At 39.7% G+C, this 21,574-nt stretch overlaps 1 protein-coding gene across 2 annotated transcripts in view; it reads right to left on the bottom strand.

Moving 5' to 3' along the window:
- FCHSD2 (FCH and double SH3 domains 2) overlaps positions 1 to 21,574 on the bottom strand; it is a 283,860-nt gene that overhangs the window by 72,576 nt on the left and 189,710 nt on the right. For both annotated transcript variants that reach the window (XM_049780261.1, XM_049780262.1), the window contains exon 9: positions 18,782 to 18,904. In XM_049780261.1, coding sequence (XP_049636218.1) covers positions 18,782 to 18,904 — 123 coding nt within the window. The remainder of the gene's footprint in view (positions 1 to 18,781; positions 18,905 to 21,574) is intronic.

Raw genomic sequence — 21,574 nt, 5'->3', positions numbered from 1 at the left:
AAGAAGCATGTTACTCATATGAATGAAAACAGAAGGAAAAAAAACCTTATCTTTTTATGCGTCCTAAACCACTTATACATTTATTTTTTTTTTCTTTTTGGGTCACACCTGTTGGTGTTCAGGGCTTACTCCTGGCTATGAACTCAGGGATTACCCCTGGTGGGTGGGGATACCATATGGGATGCAGGGGGGCTGAACCCAGGGTGGCTATATGTAAGGGATATGCCTGACACGTTGTATGATTGCTCTAGTCCCTGCCAATTTATACATTTTAAATTCATCTCCATGAAATAAATATGCTAACAAGATAGGAGTATTTGGTCAAGGTGGGTGGGTGGGTGGATAAAAAAAAAAAAAGAGTATTTGGTCGAGCATGAAGTGTGTGTGTGTGTGTGTGTGTGTGTGTGTGTGTGTGTGTCTGTCTGTCTGTCTGTCTGTCTGTCTGCCTGTCCGTTCATCCGTCCAGGTTTCGCCACATAAGTTTCCTGATTCAATTCTCCTCTCTATAAAATGAACCTGGTAACATCAGATTTAGATGATGTGTTGCAATACCTGTTAGTACTGTGCCAAATGTTAGCTCTTTTTAAAAACTATAAACTACCCATCTTATAAAATAAACACAGTGTATTAATCTAACTTGTTCATTTTAAAAGATATTTCAAGAACTTTACAAGGCTAATTGCTTTGATAAAAGTGGAATAAACGAAGACTGAAAGATAGTATAGTGGTTATATATAGTGGTTATATATATAGTGGATGCTAGGTATAACTTGCCCTAGGTTTGATCCAAAAACCAAAACCAAACAAACAAAAAACAAAACAAAACAAAAACAAAAAAGCAAACAACATAAAATTCATTTCCTTACTGATTATATAAAGTGCTACTTTCCCTCCTGTGTCATGTCATGTCATGTCATGTCTTTCACAATGACACATCACAGTGCCAATCCCCTGCTCAAATGGAACACATCTGAATTTCATGTGAGGGGCTAGATAGTTCAGAGGGGAGGAGTGCTTGCTTTGCATGTGGTTGACCTGGGTTCTATCCCCAGTATACCATTTGGTCTCCTAAACACTAAGAAGAGTTAATTCTTGAGCATAGAGCTGGCATAACCCCTGAGCAATGCTGGGTGTTGCTCCCCCCAAAACAAAAATCAAATTGCAATGAATGGAAGGCAAAATTCTTTAGTCATTTTCCCAAAAGTAATGAACATATGAATAAATGTCCTGAACTAGTCTAATCTGTATCATTACTTCTCTTTCTGCTTTTCATGATAATTTATCAAGGAGAATCGAATATCCTCTAGCTTTATTAGAAAGTTTTCTGTTTCTAATAAACTTTTTTGAAAACATTCTTCTAGGGAGAGGGCAGAGCCAAGATGGTCCAAAAAAGAACCATTCTGAGAGGACTCTATGGTATCAATAAATACCAAATAAGCATAAAAACTCAACAGAGGGTGCTGGATCAGTATAGTAGATACATTGCCTTGTATGAATGTGGCTCACTGGTTTTGATTGTTGACATCCCAGGAGCACCTCCACAAGTAGTTCCTGACCACAGACCAAGGAGTAAGACCTAGGAATCTCTGGTGTGGCTCAAAACCAAACCAAGTTCTGAGGTCATGTTAGAACCAGATTATAGGGATTGTTTAGCTTGTTATTTTACTCCCATATGCACCAATAGTATCGTGTGGTATTGTTCCTTTTTGCACAGGCACATTAAAATAGGGAAAATCTTACATATAGAAAGAAATTCTTATCTAATACAGATAGAAACTCATAAATTTTATGTTGTAGAGGGGCCTTTCACCTGGAACATTTGTCATAGTGATTTGACTTAGGCTTTAGTCAATTGGACACCTGCCATTCACCTCTGAACCTTGGATTCCATCTTTGGAACCAGCATGGTTTTCTGCACCAGCACCAGAAATCAAACTTCTGCCAGGGAAGACCCTAATGCTGCCCTGGCACTAACTTGCTCCAGAGTGGGTTCATATGATACCCTGGTGACTTGAAACAGTAAAGACTTGCTTTCATGGCAGGTTTCCCTGAATCATCACCTAATGATGAGATGAAACCAGAAGAAATTCCATGACACCCTGACTTGGACATAGGGTCTGTGCAAAGACGAAGATCTCTAATTACAGAAGCCTGACTGCGACAATTGTGATTGAGAACTTTTCCTGGGATCATAAAGAAATATTTGGGGGTTTGTATGCCTGAAGCCTATGTAGTTGGTTGGTCTTTTGGCAGGATGTTTCATGAGTAGGGACATCCTGTTTTTAGGACAAAGGTTTTTCTTTCTCATGTTCCCCAACTTTTCCTGTGCCTATATAAAAAACTGCCACCCCCTTTGTCATAGAACCATGGGACATGGATTACTTTGTTTTACCTCATATTTTTGCATTTTTATGTAAAAAAAAAAAGAAAAAAAGGATGGGAGACAGGGTCAAAGTGGTTTCAGGTGCATTGGTGGAGGATAAAAAGGACATAAGTATGGGACCGGAGAGATAGCACAGTGGTAGGGTATCTGCCTTGCAAGCGGCCGACCCAGGATCAATTGTGGTTCAAATTCCGGCATCCCATATGGTCCTCTGTGCCTGCCAGGAGCAATTTCTGAGGGGAGAGCCAAGAGTAACCCCTGAGAGCCAGTGGGTGTGGCCCAAAAACAAAAGAAAAGGGGGGGGGGAACAGAACTAAATATCCATGCTAAAGTCAACAATAATAGAATCAAGAAACCTAAACTATGGCTTTAGATTGCCTTGTGTACTGTTAAGAAATATTATAATGTGTTACAATCTGGGGACTTGAGGGACAAAGTAATTTACATGGATTCTGTCTTATTTATCTTAATGTTCTTTGGCTGAAATTTCAAAGTTAAGATATCAGCAAGGGGACTTCTGAGAATTATGTTATGGATGATTGTCCTTCCACTGTAACTTTACCTTGTCCTCTTTCTTTGCACCCTTGTTCTCATAATTAAAAATAAAAATTAAAAAAAAAAAAGAAACCTAAACTATAACAATCTAAACTTAAAATGGGCCTGTTATACTGGAAAGCCAGGACACAAAGGGTCATGGTATAGGATGTACTCTGAAAACATTGGTGGAGGGAGATGACACTGGTGGTGGGAATGGCCTTGATTCACTGTATATCTGAAATCCAACTATGAAGGACTTTGTAAATCACAATGGTTTCAATAAAATGATATTAAAAACAAAACAAACTGAACAGAGGGCTTTGTTGAGAAAATCCACTAGAAAACACACTCATGGCATGACTGAGGGAGATTCAAAGTTGTGGGACACAGAACTGTGGCCAAGTGCAGAGCTAAATTGCACTTCCTCTGGGGAGCAGGATAGGGGTGGGGTATGCTGGGGAGAGAAATAGAGACTGAAAGAGCAAAGAGATAGAGAAATTGGCAAAGATATAAATGTCAACCTAAGACCAGAGGGTATTAAATGCACTGGTTTAAAACAATACTTCAGCTTTATGTCAGCACAGCTGAACCCAACACAGTGGGCGCCAGGAGGGTTCCTGTGACCAGCAGAGTGTAGTCTTTCTTGGCCCTGTCCAGGGACTCCTTGCCTGAGTGGACATGTCTAACCCCCACCTAACAGGCTGTGCTGGGCTATTTCCTGAGTGTGATTTAACAGAACTCGGCTTTGTATACTTTAACTCACAGAGTCAAGAGTCCTGGGACTTGTTAAATCCAACAAGGGTGTGGTTCCAGGTGGCCAGACAGGGTGCAGCCAACCCTGAGGTGAGCTCCAACCAACAGGGGTATATAAAGTCTGAGCTCCACTCAACAGGGTCCCAGTCTTGGCCTCACCCTACATGCTCACAGCTGGCAGGTCTGGTAGCTCAGCAAAAGGCAGTTCCCCATGTGTGGGTGCACCAGACTGAATCTCCGAGCTAAGCAAAAAGGCTCCACAGAGGAACAGCTCTGTCCTTGGATTGCTTCTGTGAGGGAGACTGGTAATTGAGTAGTTGGCAGACAGTGAGTACTTTTCCCCAGCTCACTGTTGAGAGAAGTCACTCCTAAAGCTGCAAATGAAAGCTGAGGCTGCAGCAGGTAGTAGACACCCAGAGATGAGCCCTGCCTATGAGGCAGGGTTCCACCAAATGCAAAAAAATCCCCCTGTAGTTTATAAGGTCAGTTTGCTGAACAGCTGTTTGATACATGTACTCAGGAATGTCAGTCACAGCCAAGTCAGCAGGACTGTGATATCACATCAGTTGCCAGACACCAGCAACCATGAACCTATGGCCAGAGCCCAGGCAACCTAGATGATGGTGCTATATAGAATGGCAACAGTGATCACGGATCCTCTGCTGTCATCCAGATGCAAAGAATTCATGAGCCTTTTGTGAGTGGAACCCCAAAGTGCTGATCAGACCAGTTAGAATTCAGAGCTCCATCCTTGGCTCCAACAAAGGGAAAAATAGAAAGAAGAAATAATGCATCAATGGATGGGAACAGAAACAAAGGAACATCTTCAACTACATCAGAACTTATTTATTTATTTATTTATTAATTTTTTTAGTTTTTGGGCCACACTTGGTGACATTCAGAGGTTACTCCTGGCTATATGCTCAGAAACCGCTACTGGCTTAGGGGAGCATATGGGATGCCGGGGGGGATCAAACTGTGGTCCGTCCTAGGCATCAGGACCTTTTCTTTTCCCCCAGAGGCTGGAGTGGGATGGGAGATTTGGTCTAAACCCAGCTGAGTTTAGAAATTATTCCAGGCTTTGAGTTCAGGAATCACTCTTGGAGATGCTTTGGAGATTCCTTAGCCTTTGTACTATCTCTGGTCTTCTCTAAACTGTCTAAGGAGGATTTCAGAGCAACATGCCTACTGATACTCAGTGAGAAAAATTACTGGAAGAATCAATAAAATCAAAGAAAGATTGATGGAAAAAATGTGAAGGAACTCATTTAAACAGCAACAAAGAAACTGATGAATACAGTAGCAGAAAAGAAACTGAAAATCAAGTCAGTGACTTCGAAAATAATGTACATCATCATCATCATCATCATCAGTAAAGAAGTGGCAATAGTAAAGAGAGTGGGTTTGATTTTTAGTTTTTAGGTCAAGTCTGGTGGCATTTAGGGCTTACTTCCTGGCTATGTGTTCAGAGATCACTCTTCCAAGTGGCTTTTAAAACAAGAAAATTTCACATGAAAAGTGCTCATCAATACTTATTATTAAGGAAATCCAAATCAAGATGACAATGAGATATCCTCTTCTACCAGTGAGAATGGCACATATAAAAAATATTTGGGAACAATCTGTGTTGGTGGGGATATGATGAGAAAGGATCTCACATTCACTGCTGTTGGGAATGCTACCTTGTCCAACCTCTAACCCCTATATGAAAGATTCTCAGTCAACTCAGAATCAAACCGCTAATTTGACTAAGAAACCCCACCTTTGGGTATCTACCCCTAGAACAATAACAACACACACACACACACACACACACACACACACACACACACACACACACACAAACCACTCATCCCAAAAGGACGTATGACATCGCTAATCATTGCAGCATAGCTAAGAGCTAGAATCAACCTAGATGCCCAACAACAGACGAGTGGATCATGGAAATGTGGTCTGAGAATGAAGTCTCAAGCTCCAAAGCCAAGACACTGGAGAGGCACGGATCTAGAAGCAACTGCCAATACAGGAAATAATCTGCACACACCGAAGGGGGTTGAACAGGTTTAGGAATTCCAAAACACATGCCTTCTGATCCTAAGAAGCAGTTAGCTCAATGGGGAAAGCTGGAAATACAAGAGAGCATTTTCCTGAGACCTGGAATATTGATTTAAAAAAACCAGACCACAATCTGGGGTGGAGAACAAGTGGTCCAAACACCAATCCAAGGTGCTACATTCAAATATGTTTCCAACCAATAAATAACAAGGTGTATACTGAGTGGGGTGGCATCTGGCTAATGTAAAATCATGGTACATATATGCAATGAATATCTGTATTCCATTGCATTTATCCTTACTATACCCATAGCTATAAGGAATGATGCCATCACGCAATTCACTGCAACATGAATGGTATTAGAAAATATTATGTTGAATGAAGTAAGCCAGAAGAAGGATAAATACAAGATGATATCATTTATATGTGAAATTTAGAATAACTACATGAAGAAATGCAATAGCTTAAATAGGGGTTGTTGAGATCAACCTACGCTCCAGAATATAGTGAGGAGAAGGAAAGAAGTTGAGTGGGAGAGAGGAAAGACATATATGAAATGATGGGAGAAAGGGGCTAAAAGGTCTCCGGTGCATTGCTGGTATTAAGAAAGAAAGGACAGAGGTAAATATCCAAAGCAGAGTCAATAACAATGAAATCATGAGACCCACACTTGAATAACCAAACTTATTTTTTTGGAGTGACTTCTGTATATTTTTTTTCATAATTACTTTATTTAAGCACCATGGATACAAAATTGTTCATATTGAGTTTTAGTCATAGAATGTATAACACCTTTCATCAGTGCACACATTTCCCACGGCTAATGTCTCCAGTTTCCCTCTCACCCCTTGGGGCAGGCAATTTACATCTCTCCGCTCTCTATTTCTCTCCCCCCGCCCCATGCATATCACATTATCCTCTTTCAACACCCAGTTCTTGTTCAGAGTGATCACTTCCAATTATTACTGTCAGAGTGGATTATTCTCTATCCTAATTGCATTCACTGTTCATGTGACAAGCTTCCTACCTGGACTGGTTCTCTTGCCCCTCATCTCTATTATCTCTGGTTATCTGGATATTATTAACATATTGTCTTTTATTTTTATTATATCCCACAAATGAATGAGATTATTCGGTCTACCCCTTTCCCTTTTCCTGACTCTTTTCACTTGGCATAATAATCTCCATATCCATCCATGTGTAAGCAAATTTCATGACTTCATTTTTCCTAGCAGCTGCATAGCATTCCATTGTGTAGATGTACCACAGTTTCTTTAGCTACTCATCTGTTCTTGGGCACTTAGATTGTTTTCAGATTCTGAATGTTGAAAACAGTGCTGTGACAAACAGGAATGTAGAGGGCTTTTCTGCATGGTGTTTTGGGTTTTTAGGGTGTATCCCTAGGAGTGGTATTGCTGAATCATATGGGAACTCAATTTCTAGTTTTTTGAGGAATATCATTATTGTTTTCCAAAAGACTGGACCAGTCTACATTCCTAGTTAATAAGTTAATGAGTCCCCTTTTCCCCGCATCTGTGCTAGCACTTGTTCTTGTTCTTTGTGATATGTGCCAGTCTCTATGGAGTGAGAGGATATCTTATTGTTGTTTTGATTTGCATCACCCTGATGATTAGTGACATGGAGCATTTTTTCTTTCTTTCTTTTTTTTTTTTTTTTTTTTTTTTGGTGAGGCCACACACATTGGTGCTCAGGGGTTACTCTGGGCTCTGCACTCAAAAATCACTCCTGGCTAGGGGGATCATATGGGATGCTGGGGATCAAACCCGCATCCTTCCTGGGTCAGCCACATGCAAGGCAAATGCCCTACCACTGTGCTACCACTCTATTTCTTCTTTGAGGAAATGTCTATTTATTTCTTCTCCCCATTTGGATGAATTTAAGATTTTTTTCATTACTAAATTCTACCAGTACCTTGTACATCTTGGATATTAAGAGTAGATAGGCATAGGGTGAATAGTTTCTCCCATTTTTTGGGTAGTTTTCATATCCTCATCATAATTTCCTTTGTGGTGCAAAAGCTTCTTAGTTTAAAGTAGTACCATTACTCTTTGCTTCCATTGGTTGGCCAGTGGTATTTCACCCTTGTAGATACCTTTAGCTTCAATGTCATGGAGTGTTCTGCCTACATTTTCTTCTATGTATCTTAAGGTTTCAATTCCAATATTCATGTCTTTAATCCATTTTGATTCAACTTTTGTGCAAAGCTTTAAAGAGAGGTATGAGTTCATTTTTCTTCTCGTAGTTAACCAATTTTCCCAACACCATTTGTTGAAGAGGCTTCCCTTGCTCAACTTCATATTTATTGCCTCTTTATAAAAGATTAATTAATCATATACCTGAGGATCAGTCTCAAAATATTCAAGTTTATTCCATTAATCTGAGGGTCTGTCTATTCCAAAAGAAAAGAAAGTGGGGGACAGAATGGCTGGTGGAAGAAATAATAACTTAGAGCTTCCCAAATTTGAGAAGAAAGCAAGTATACTAATCCATAAGACTCAATGAGTGCAGAATAAAATAAACCCAACAAGAACGAAAGAGAGAGACAGAGACAGAGAAAGAGAGACAATGAGAAGGGGAGAAAGGAGAGAGGGAAGGAGGGGGGAGGGAGAGGGAGAGAGAGACACTGAGACAGAGAGAGACAGATTCCTTAAAGAGACAAGAGAAAGAAAGGGCCAGAGAATACAGTAGGCAAGGAGCTTGCCTTGCACACTGCTAACCAGGTTTGAACCCTAGCACCAAATATGGTTCCACTAAGCCCCACTGGGAGTGGTCCTTCATATCTTAATTCAGCAAGTCTTGAGCACCCTTCCCCACACAAAAAGCAAACCTAATATGTAATGAAAGAACATAAAATTCACATCGAATCTGTCAGATGAAATCCTATAAGCAAGAAAAAAATAGTATAAACACAAAAGTATTGAATGAAGATTCTTCAACTAAGAATCCTCTACCCTCTTGGTTATTATTTTTTTGTTTGTTTTTGGTTTTTTGGGCCACACCCGTTTGATGCTCAGGGGATATTCCTGGCTAAGCACTCAGAAATTGCCCCTGGATTGGGGGGACCATATGGAATGCCAGGCAGACACCTTACCTCTAGCGCCACCTCACTGCCCCCCCTGGTTATTTTTTTTTAATGCATAATTTTTTTTTATTTAAACACCTTGATTACATACATGATTGTGTTTGGGTTTCAGTCATAAAAGGAACACCACCCATCACCAGTGCAACATTCCCATCACCCAAGTCCCAAATCTCCCTCCTCCCCACCCAACCCCCGCCTGTACCCTAAACAGGCTCTACATTTCCCTCATACATTCTCAATATTAGGACAGTTCAAAATGTAGTTATTTCTCTAACTAAACTCATCACTCTTTGTGGTGAGCTTCCTGAGGTGAGCTGGAACTTCCAGCTCTTTTCTCTTTTGTGTCTGAAAATTATTATTACAAGGGTGTCTTTCATTTTTCTTAAAACCCATAGATGAGTGAGACCATTCTGCGTTTTTCTCTCTCTCTCTGACTTATTTCACTCAGCATAATAGATTCCATGTACATCCATGTATAGGAAAATTTCATGACTTCATCTCTCCTGACAGCTGCATAATATTCCATTGTGTATATGTACCACAGTTTCTTTAGCTATTCGTCTGTTGAAGGGCATCTTGGTTGTTTCCAGAGTCTTGCTATGGTAAATAGAGCTGCAATGAATATAGGTGTAAGGAAGGGGTTTTTGTATTGTATTTTTGTGTTCCTAGGGTATATTCCTAGGAGTGGTATAGCTGGATCGTATGGGAGCTCGATTTCCAGTTTTTGGAGGAATCTCCATATCGCTTTCCATAAAGGTTGAACTAGACAGCATTCCCACCAGCAGTGGATAAGAGTTCCTTTCTCTCCACATCCCCGCCAACACTGTTTATTCTCATTCTTTGTGATGTGTGCCATTCTCTGGGGTGTGAGGTGGTATCTCATCGTTGTTTTGATTTGCATCTCCCTGATGATTAGTGATGTGGAACATTTTTTCATGTGTCTTTTGGCCATTTGTATTTCTTCTTTGTCAAAGTGTCTGTTCATTTCTTCTCCCCATTTTTTGATGGGGTTAGATGTTTTTTTCTTGTAAAGTTCTGTCAGTGCCTTGTATATTTTGGAGATTAGCCCCTTATCTGATGGGTATTGGGTGAATAGTTTCTCCCACTCAGTGGGTGGCTCTTGTATCCTGGGCACTATTTCCTTTGAGGTGCAGAAGCTTCTCAGCTTAATATATTCCCATCTGTTAATCTCTGCTTTCACTTGCTTGGAGAGTGCAGTTTCCTCCTTGAAGATGCCTGTAATGTCCTGGAGTGTTTTGCCTATGTGCTGTTCTATATATCTTATGGTTTTGGGGCTGATATCGAGGTCTTTAATCCATTTGGATTTTACCTTTGTACATGATGTTAGCTGGGGGTCTAAGTTTAATTTTTTGCAAGTGGCAATCCAATTGTGCCAACACCACTTGTTGAAGAGGCTTTACCTGCTCCATTTAGGATTTCCTGCTCCTTTATCAAAAATTAGATGGTTGTATCTCTGGGGAACATTTTCTGAGTATTCAAGCCTATTCCACTGATCTGAGGACCTATCCTTATTCCAATACCATGCTGTTTTGATAACTGTTGCTTTGTAGTACAGTTTAAAGTTGGGAAAAGTAATTCCTCCCATATTCTTTTTCCCAATGATTGCTTTAGCTATTCGAGGGTGTTTATTGTTCCAAATGAACTTCATAAGTGTCTGATCCACTTCTTTGAAGAATGTCATGGGTATCTTTAGAGGGATGGCATTAAATCTGTATAATGCCTTGGGGAGTATTGACATTTTGATGATGTTAATCCTGCCAATCCATGAGCAGGGTATGCGTTTCCATTTCTGTGTGTCCTCTCTTATTTCTTGGAGCAGAGTTTTATAGTTTTCTTTGTATAGGTCCTTCACATATTTAGTCAAGTTGATTCCAAGATATTTGAGTTTGTGTGGCACTATTGTGAATGGGGTTGTTTTCTTAATGTCCATTTCATCCTTATTACTATTGGTATATAGAAAGGCCATTGATTTTTGTGTGTTAATTTTGTAGCCTGCCACCTTGCTATATGAGTCTATTGTTTCTAGAAGCTTTTTGATAGAGTCTTTAGGGTTTTCTAAGTAGAGTATCATGTCATCTGCAAACAGTGAGAGCTTGACTTCTTCCTTTCCTATCTGGATTCCCTTGATATCCTTTTCTTGCCTAATCGCTATAGCAAGTATTCCAGTGCTATGTTGAATAGGAGTGGTGAGAGAGGACAGCCTTGTCTTGTGCCAGAATTTAGAGGGAAGGCTTTCAGTTTTTCTCCATTGAGGATAATGTTTGCCACTGGCTTGTGGTAGATGGCCTTCACTATATTGAGAAAGGTTCCCTCCATTCCCATCTTGCTGAGAGTTTTGATCAAGAATGGGTGTTGGACCTTATCAAATGCTTTCTCTGCATCTATTGATATGATCATGTGGTTTTTATTTTTCTTGTTATTGATGTTGTGTATTATGTTGATAGATTTACGGATGTTAAACCAGCCTTGCATTCCTGGGATGAAACCTACTTGATCGTAGTGGATGATCTTCTTAACGAGGCATTGAATCCTATTTGCCAGGATTTTGTTGAGGATCTTTGCATCTGCATTCATCAGTGATATTGGTCTGTAATTTTCTTTTTTGGTAGCGTCTCTGTCTGGTTTAGGTATCAAGGTGATGTTGGCTTCATAAAAGCTATTTGGAAGTGTTTCTGTTTGTTCAATTTCATGAAAGAGTCTTGCCAAGATTGGCAGTAGTTCCTCTTGGAAAGTTTGATAGAATTCATTAGTGAATCCATCTGGACCTGGGCTTTTGTTTTTCGGCAGACATTTGATTACTGTTTTAATTTCATCAATGGTGATGGGGGTGTTTAGATATGCTACATCCTCTTCCTTCAACCGTGGAAGATTATAAGAGTCCAAGAATTTATCCATTTCTTCCAGGTTCTCATTTTTAGTGGCGTAGAGTTTTTCAAAGTAGTTTCTGATTACCCTTTGAATCTCTGTCATATCAGTAGTGATCTCTCCTTTTTCATTCCTGATACGAGTTATCAAGTTTCTCTCTCTCTCTTTCTTTGTTAGGTTTGCCAGTGGTCTATCAATCTTGTTTATTTTTTCAAAGAACCAACTTCTGCTTTCGTTGATCTTTCGGATTGTTTTTTGAGTTTCCACTTCGTTGATTTCTGCTCTCAGCTTTGTTATTTCCTTCTGTCTTCCTATTCTTGGGTCCTTCTGTTGAGCATTTTCTAGTTCTATTAGCTGTGTCATTAAGCTACTCAGGTAAGCTCCTTCTTCCTTCCTGATGTGTGCTTGCAAAGCTATAAATTTTCCTCTCAGTACTGCTTTTGCTGTGTCCCATAAGTTCTGAGAGTTTGTGTCTTTATTGTCATTTGTTTCCAGGAACCTTTTTATTTCCTCCTTGATTTCGTCTCGGACCCACTGGTTATTGAGCATGAGGCTGTTTAACTTCCAGGTGTTAAAGTGTTTCTTCTGAGTCCCTTTGGAGTTCACAAATAATTTCAGAGCCTTGTGGTCAGCGAAGGTAGTCTGCAAAATTTCTATCCTCTTGATCTTATGGAGGTATGTTTTATGTGCCAGCATGTAGTCTATCCTGGAGAATGTCCCATGTACATTGGAGAAGAATGTGTATCCAGGTTTCTGGGGATGGAGTGTCCTATATATATCCACTAGGCCTCTTTCTTCCATTTCTCTCCTCAGGTCTAGTATATTCTTGTTGGGTTTCAGTCTGGTTGACCTGTCCAGTGTTGACAAAGCCGTGTTGAGGTCCCCCACAATTATTGTGTTGTTGTTGATATTATTTTTCAGATTTGTCAACAGTTGTATTAAATATTTTGCTGGCCCCTCATTCGGTGCATATATGTTTAGGAGAGTGAATTCTTCCTGCTCTACGTACCCCTTGATTAATATAAAATGTCCGTCTTTGTCCCTTACAACCTTCCTGAGTATAAAGTTTGCATTATCTGATATTAGTATGGCCACTCCAGCTTTTTTATGGGTGTTGTTTGCTTGGATAATTTTTCTCCAGCCTTTTATTTTGAGTCTATGTTTGTTCTGACTATTCAGGTGCGTTTCTTGTAGGCAGCAGAAGGTTGGATTGAGTTTTTTGATCCATTTAGCCACTCTGTGTCTCTTAACTGGTGCATTTAGTCCATTGACGTTGAGAGAAAGAATTGTCCTGGGATTTAACGCCATCTTTATTTCAAAATTTGGTGTGTCTTTTGGGTAGTCTTGTCTTAGATTAGGTCTTTCAGTTTTTCTCTTAAGACTGGTTTTGTGTCTGTGAAGTTTCTGAGCTGTTTTTTGTCTGTGAAACCATGTATTCTTCCATCAAACTGGAAAGTGAGTTTTGCTGGGTATAGTATTCTGGGTGAAGCATTCATTTCATTCAGTCTTGTCACAATATCCCACCACTGCTTTCTGGCATTGAGTGTTTCTGGTGACAGGTCTGCTGTAAATCTCAGGGAAGCTTGCTTGAACATGATTTCCCCTTTTGATCTTGCTGTTTTCAGAATTCTGTCTCTATCTGTGGGATTTGTCATTGTGACTAGGATGTGTCTTGGGGTGGTTTTTCTGGGGTCTCTTTTGGTTGGTACTCTTCGGGCATGCAGGATTTGATCACATATATTCTTTAGCTCTGGAAGTTTCTCTTTAATGATGTTCTTGACCATTGATTCTTCCTGGAAATTTTCTTCCTGGGTCTCTGGGACTCCAATGATTCTTAAGTTGTTTCTGTTGATCTTATCATAGACTTCTATTTTCGTCTGTTCCCATTCTTTGACTAATTTTTCCATTGTCTGCTCATTTGCTTTAAGTTTTTTGTCCAATCTCTCCTGCTGTATGGAATTGTTATGTATCTCATCTTCCACAGCACCAAGTCTATTCTCAGCTTCTGATACCCTGTCCCAGAGCTTATCCATTTTGTCATTCACTTCGTTTACTGACTTTTTCAGTCCTGTTAGTTGACATGTTATTTCAGTTTGGAGTTTTGTGATTTCTGTCTTCATATTTTCTTGGTTCTTATTAGTGTTCTGTTCAACTCGATCCATGGTTTCTTGGAGTCTGTTGAGCACCTTCCATATTGCTAGTCTAAAGTCCTTATCTGAGAGGTTGATTAGTTGTTCAGTCATTATCTGGTCCTCAGAATTGTCATCTTCATTCTCTATGTCTGATGCTGGCCTGCGTTGTTTCCCCATTGTCACACTTGTATTGTGGGTTTTTCTACGTGTTGTGGTGGTATTCATTGTCTATATGATGTAGGCAGCACACTCCTCTGGCTCCTCCCTTTCTGGATGGGCTGACTTGCCTCTAAGGGAGGGGAGTCCTCCGTGGATGAAGCCTCACACTGGGTCAAATCTTAGGCCCGAGCATGCAACAGAGAAGACAGTCCAGAGAGAAATGTTTGCTTCTGTGATATAGCGCCGTTCTTAGTGTGATTTTTCCTTCTTGTTGCAATGGAGTTCTTTCCTTAGAAAGAGTGCACGGCCGCGTAGCGAAGCGGAGCGGCCGTGCTCCTCTGAGCCTCTTTTTGCCCCACTCGCAAGAGTTTCACGCAAGAGGACACTAGACAGACATAGACAGGTCACACTCACAGTCTTTCACAGTTGAGCCCCACTGGGCCGGTGTACTTTCGCGGATTTTCCCGCCTGGTGTCACACACAGGGAGCCGGCTTTTGCAAAGCTTAGCCGGTTTTTATGTTCTGAAGTCCCTCCCTGAAAATGGCATCTGGGCGAGCGAGGTTTCTGGAGGCTCTTTTTGCCCCACTCGCAAGAGTTTCACGCAAGAGGACAGTAGACAGACATAGACAGGTCACACTCACAGTCTTTCACAGTTGAGCCCCACTGGGCCGGTGTACTTTCGCGGATTTTCCCCGCCTGGTGTCACACACAGGGAGCCGGCTTTTGCAAAGCTTAGCCGGTTTTTATGCTCTGAAGTCCCTCCCTGAAAATGGCATCTGGGCGAGCGAGGTTTCTGGAGGCTCTTTTTGCCCCACTCGCAAGAGTTTCACGCAAGAGGACAGTAGACAGACATAGACAGGTCACACTCACAGTCTTTCACAGTTGAGCCCCACTGGGCCGGTGTACTTTCGCGGATTTTCCCCGCCTGGTGTCACACACAGGGAGCCGGCTTTTGCAAAGCTTAGCCGGTTTTTATGCTCTGAAGTCCCTCCCTGAAAATGGCGTCTGGGCGAGCGAGGTTTCTGGAGGCTCTTTTTGCCCCACTCGCAAGAGTTTCACGCAAGAGGACAGTAGACAGACATAGACAGGTCACACTCACAGTCTTTCACAGTTGAGCCCCACTGGGCCGGTGTACTTTCGCGGATTTTCCCCGCCTGGTGTCACACACAGGGAGCCGGCTTTTGCAAAGCTTAGCCGGTTTTTATGCTCTGAAGTCCCTCCCTGAAAATGGCGTCTGGGCGAGCGAGGTTTCTGGAGGCTCTTTTTGCCCCACTCGCAAGAGTTTCACGCAAGAGGACAGTAGACAGACATAGACAGGTCACACTCACAGTCTTTCACAGTTGAGCCCCACTGGGCCGGTGTACTTTCGCGGATTTTCCCCGCCTGGTGTCACACACAGGGAGCCGGCTTTTGCAAAGCTTAGCCGGTTTTTATGCTCTGAAGTCCCTCCCTGAAAAAATCCCCCCTGGTTATTATTAAGGTTATCATTAAGGTTGGTGAAGTGATGAAATATTATCAGACTTAGGGCTCGAGAGATAGTACAGTGGTTAAGGTGCTTGCTTTGCATGTGGCTGACCCGGGTTCGATTCCCAGAATCCCATATGATCCCTGAACAACACCAGGAGTGATTCCTGAGTGTAGAGAAGGAGTAACCCTTGGGTCTAAGCATGATCAGGTGTGATACAAACACTAAAAGCAAAAATGAAGACAATATTATCAGACAAATAATAGCTGAAGTTAGTTATTGAATATAGCCAGTTCTGTAAAAGAATACTAAATGGCCTTCTATAAGAGACAAAATAAAAATCTTTATAGAAAGTTCTTTAACATCAACAGTTTCTCTACATACCAGTAACTCTCCTATGAAAAGGCACTGAGTAGCTGGAAGGATTAGGAGAAAAATTTCAACCTTCTGTTTACAAGAGACATACCTGTATTCTCAGCACAAACAGCTTCATGCTGGAAAATAATCATTTTTAAAAACCTGGAATGTCCAGCTTTTCTAATGGGGTTAAGGTGCTTGCCTTGCATGAAGCTGACCCTGGTCTAATCCCAGACCACAAATATGGAGCCCTGAACACAGAGCTAGGAGTAATCCCTAAACAATATCAGGTGTGGTTCAAAATCCAAACACAAACAAGCAGGGATGTCCATACATGTATCACACCAAGTAGATTTCAAGATCAAAAAAGTAATAAGACAGGGATAAACATTACATACTTGTCAAGGGACCAAAAAAGACCAAGAACACTTAACTTTTCTCAACATACATGTACCAAAGAAGGGAGCAGTAATAATGGGAGTATAGCAAACTAAAACATTTTTCTGCATAGCACAAAAAACTTAGGCTGAAAAAAACTGCTCTCATTGCATACAATGAGTCAAATAATGGGCTAATTTTGAAGATATATAAAAACCTTCACAAAGCTTACCAACTAACTTCCACCTTACTCAAAAAAATAGGGAGAGGAGATGATCAGATTCACATAAGATGAGTATTATATTATGTATTTTTTAAAAATTCACTATAACTTATCAGGGAAACAAAAATGACTAACAATCAAAGGAGACTAGAAAGAGACTGTGTTGACAAGGATATAGTGAAAAGGAACCCTAATTCACTGCTGGTGGGTATGCTGTATGACTTAGCATTTAGCGTAAATAGCATAAAGGCTCAAAAAATAAAAATAGAGCTTATGGGGGCCGGTGAGGTGGCGCTAGAGGTAAGGTGTCTGCCTTGCAAGTGCTAGCCAAGGAAGGACTGCGGTTCTATCCCCCCGGCGTCCCATATGGTCCCCCCAAGCCAGGGGCAATTTCTGAGCACTTAGCCAGAAATAACCCCTGAGCATCAAATGGGTGTGGCCCAAAACAAACAAACAAACAAACAAAAAATAGAGTTTATCTAAGGTCCACTGATTCAATTTTTTTTGTCTTCTAAGACCAAGAGCACCCAATTCTTCAACATACATGCACCAAAGGGGCAGCAAAGTTAATAATAGGGTCATAGCAACTAAAAAGATTATTTTTTGCACAGTACAAGAAACTCAAGCAAAGAAAACTCCAAACACCAAAAAATCAATTTGAAAAGACATCTACATACATTACTTAGTATTATGTACAATAGGCAAGAATGGATAAAACTCAAATGTACAAAACCAAAATAGATTAAGAAGTTGTTGATAAAGTACACATGATGGACAAGTCCCAGCTCCAGTTCGACATGCTGACAACGAGGAAAATGGGAACAACTTGATCTAAGAGCAGGTTACCCTACCTTACCAGCTAACAATAAGACAAAATCAGAAGACCTGTCATCCTTTGGTAGATCCAAAAGCCAAGATCGCGATTTACAGATGACTGGCTGCTAGAACCATAACCAGACGGTATACACTGTGGGACCAATAAAAAAGCCCTAGTCTAGGGTTTGAACTACGACCTGCACAACAACCATGAACCCCACTTCCAAAGGTCTAGCAGAGACAATCGTAAAGGAATCTGGCTTCTGGAAGCACAAAGAAAGATGCTATCCTAAGTGCCATCCTAGGTACAGTGCAAAGACCAAGACCACCAACCACAGAAGATGGATTAAAATGACAATGAGGGAACAGAACTACTCCTGAACCACAAAGACTGACGTCATCGTAAATCCCAATCCTGAACTTGTGCAGATACTGAGATCTCAAGACACAGAGGTCTGTTTGTACCACCCAGAACAGAACGGAAGTCTCCCAAACACGACAAAAGACCACCGGGAGAGTAAATGATCCTGAACAGAGTCTATAGTTGATCCCATAACAATATATTCCAAGAGCGGAGAAACCCGTAACTCTTAGGCCAAGTGAATTCCTTTTCGAATGACCCCAACATTTACTGTGCCAGGGCAGGAGGAAAAAAAAAAAAAGCACAAAGCATTGTTTACTTATTATATATTATTTTGTACCTTCATTTATTATTATTACTATTATTTTTACTTACATAACTATTTTTTAATCGATTTCTCTGTGTAGGTGTGGTTATTGAAGCTGTTGTCCCCAGATATTCCTAGTTTTTTCTCCTCTTTTCTTTTCTTTCTTTATGGGCTAAGTCATCTTTCTTATATCAAGACCATGGCGGTTTTTTTCTTTTTTCTTTTTTTTTTTTTTGTGTTTGTGTTGTTTTGCTTTGTTTTGTGTGTTTGTTTGTTCTTTGTTTTTGTTTTGTGCATGTGTGGTGCTTACCATTATTGTTGGAGTCCTCACTGGATAATGGACACTTTTTTTTTTGTTTTGTTTTGTTTTGTTTTGTACTGATGGAATGTTTCATTTTCTTTTTTCTCCATCGCCCCCCAAATTGATGATGAGAACCTCTAGAAGGACTCTGCCCACTTTTGGAGTATTAGACTTTTACCCCAGTTTTTTCTCTTCTTCAGACCAAACCACGCAAACTTAACTAGCTAGGCCTACCTCCCAGTTAGAGGGGGAAATTAGGGAGACACCTAGACCAATCAGATGCAAGACTACTAGGTGGTAGGATAGGTACGTAGGGGACCACATATTCTAGCAGCCCTGGGGGTGAAGGAAGTGGATATGGGAGATACGACAAAAACAGAGGTGAAGGGAAGACAATTTGGTGATGGGAATCCCCCCTGATGTTATGTAAATATTTAACCAAAATATTATTGTCAACATGTAAACCACTATGATCAAAATAAAAAATTATATAAAAAAAAGAGAGAAAAAAAAAGTATACATGATGGAATACTGATATCAGTTATTTAATCAAAAGCAACTTACTTTGCTAGAAGTTTCTAATAAAAATTGGAATGTGTTCTGCACAGCTTGGCACGTTTCTAGCTCAGTACGGTTGAAGGCTATTAAGTAATCCTTGAGGTGATCATACACATTTCCATCAAGAGCCTATAAAAGAATAAATGAGAAAAAATTATGATGAAACTTTTTGATACAAAGACTTACTGTCTACAAAGTAAATTCAGTTTAAAACCTATTAATAACAAGTGAATAAAAGACGCATTGCTATGTAAGGGTAAATATAAACAGAGGTCATCACTTGTGAAAATAATCATGCCAATCCATTGAAAAAGCTAAATCCAATGTTGATAAAATTGTGCCAACAGGATGAAACTGGAGAAAATAATGGTTGAGATAAGATCTTGGTGTTTGATTATTATCTCCACCAATTTCTTTAATCATTTTATAATAGCCTAAGAATGAGACTTAGTGAAATAAAGGAGGTGAAATGATTCAAACAAAGTAGACACAAAAACCAAATCACCTCCATTTATGTCATCCACCATTAAGAGAAAATAAATGAGTACAGCATTACTATAGGAAAATCAGGAAAACTCAATAGAAACAGTTTTATTTTTCAAAGTGTCAAATTCCATTTTGAGGTGGATATCAATGTGATATCTATGAAGAATTTTATTTTTTCTACGAAGAGTTTTAAACACTCTTTGCTTAAGCATTTAGAACAAGGCTCTCAAAAGGAAAAAAGAGAACATAGAACTGATCGTTTGAAAATGATTAAACTAATGTATGGCTGTTGAGTAAAATAGATGCAGCCACCAAAATAGAAATAGAAAGCCAAAGATGAAAAGTATCAAAGTTTTAAAAAGCAGAACAGGCAGGTCCAGAGACATAGAACAGCAGGTAAGGTACTTGTCTTGCATGTGTCTAACCCAGGTTTTTCTCAATAGTGGTCGTCATCCCCCAACCCCAACCTGCTAGAAATAATATCAGAATTGAGTGCAGAACCAGGAATAAGCCGTGTGCATAGCCAAGTCTTGCCCAAAAACAAAAACAGAAAAAAATTTAAAAAAGGGTAAAACCAAGCCTGGGAGATGGTACAGGGGCCAAGGCACTTGCCTTGCAAGTGGTCAACCCATGATAGATCCCTAGCACAACATGTAGTTCTGCCAGGAGTGAGTCCTCAGCACAGGCCAGACTAAGCCCAAAGAACTAGGGGTTTTGCCCTCTTGCCCACCCACACCATGAAAAAACCAAAGAAAGCAGAAAAATATAGAATATATGTATATAAGCAACAATTATGGTAATTCTATAGATAATAAAAATAATTACAAAAGGTTGTGGAGTCTTGATAATCAATGGATTTAAAAATTGAAATTAAATTTATACACGAGTCATTTATTTAACATTTATGTATTTATTGCTGATTGAGATTCTGTGGTTTCTAAAATTGATAATGGTTTCTTATGCACATAATTCCAATTCGACATCCATCACCAATGTACCCACCTCCTACTCAAGATCCTACATCCTCTCACTCTCAACTCCCTCAGCCCAAAACTCAAATTGTGTCTATCAGTTCTATTATATTATCTTTGGGCCTTTGTTACTACCTTGCTGTGTTCTCTAAGTCTCACAGAATTTAGCTATTTTATTTTTTGAAATAAAAACAGGTTTTATTTGGAGGTTCTGAAGAAGGGGAGGGAGAAGATAAGAGAAACACACCTGAGAGAAAGCCAGGACACATCCCAGTATAAAAATAAAAAAGCAGCTTTCTTAAGAGAGGAAAAGTTGGTGGTCACCATATATGCATGGGCTGGTAACACACGTGTGCACATTTGACTTTTTTGAAGCTGACCATTCAGAAGATTTTTAATACACTGACAATGTTGTGAAACGATTACTACTATGTATCACCTCCAAAGAAATCCTACACCAATTACACCAATCTGACCACTCACATTCCTTCCTTGATTATCACTAATCTGTCTACCTGTAAAGATCTCCAACATGGATGCAGATGACCTTCTGTTCCCAGGGCTCTGAAAGATTGGCAATATTTTTCAGAGTTCATTGATGAATTAGTGCGTCTTTTTTCTAAACCAATATATAGATATACCACCTGTATCTATTCATTAATTGATGAACATTTGGGTTATTTCCACTTTGGAGTATTATGGATATTGCTGATACAAGCTATTGTGTGTAATTTTTAGTTTGAACAATTAATTCCAATTCTCTTGGATATATACCTTCTAGTGGAATTTCTCAGCTGTGCTCAAAGGCAATTCTATGACTATTTAAGGAAATACCTAATTGTTTTCTATAGCAGCTGCACTATTCACCTCTTACTTCACTATATAATTTTCCTGCATCCTTGTTAATGCTTGCTCTTTTCTGTCTTTTGTTTTTTAAAAATTTATTCAAGTCAATCTATTGGTATTTGTTTGAGATTTTGATTTCTATTTCTCTAATGACTTAATGATGTGAATGTCTTTTCACATGCTTATTAGTGATTTATGCATTTTCTTTAGAGGAGTGACTATTCAAGACCATCACTCATTTTTTTAGGCAGTCTTTTTGTTGTTGTTTAAAGTTGTTTATATTGGGATTTCTACTCCATGTACACATATTTTTAAACTATATTTTTGGGTTTTTGTAGAATATATTCTAATTGGAGCAATCTTTTTTTTATTTTTCAGTGTTTTTGATGTACAAAGAAACCTTTTAACTTTAATAATTTAGATGTTTGTCCTTTTGTTATTTCTATTTGGATGGCACACTTAAGAACTTTTAGTGGAGGTTTTATGTATTATATAC

Source organism: Suncus etruscus, chromosome 9 (assembly GCF_024139225.1).
Source record: "Suncus etruscus isolate mSunEtr1 chromosome 9, mSunEtr1.pri.cur, whole genome shotgun sequence".
Classification (NCBI taxonomy): domain Eukaryota; kingdom Metazoa; phylum Chordata; class Mammalia; order Eulipotyphla; family Soricidae; genus Suncus; species Suncus etruscus.
The sequence above is the reverse complement of the archived record's forward strand: the minus strand, read 5'-3'. Positions and strand labels throughout refer to the sequence as shown.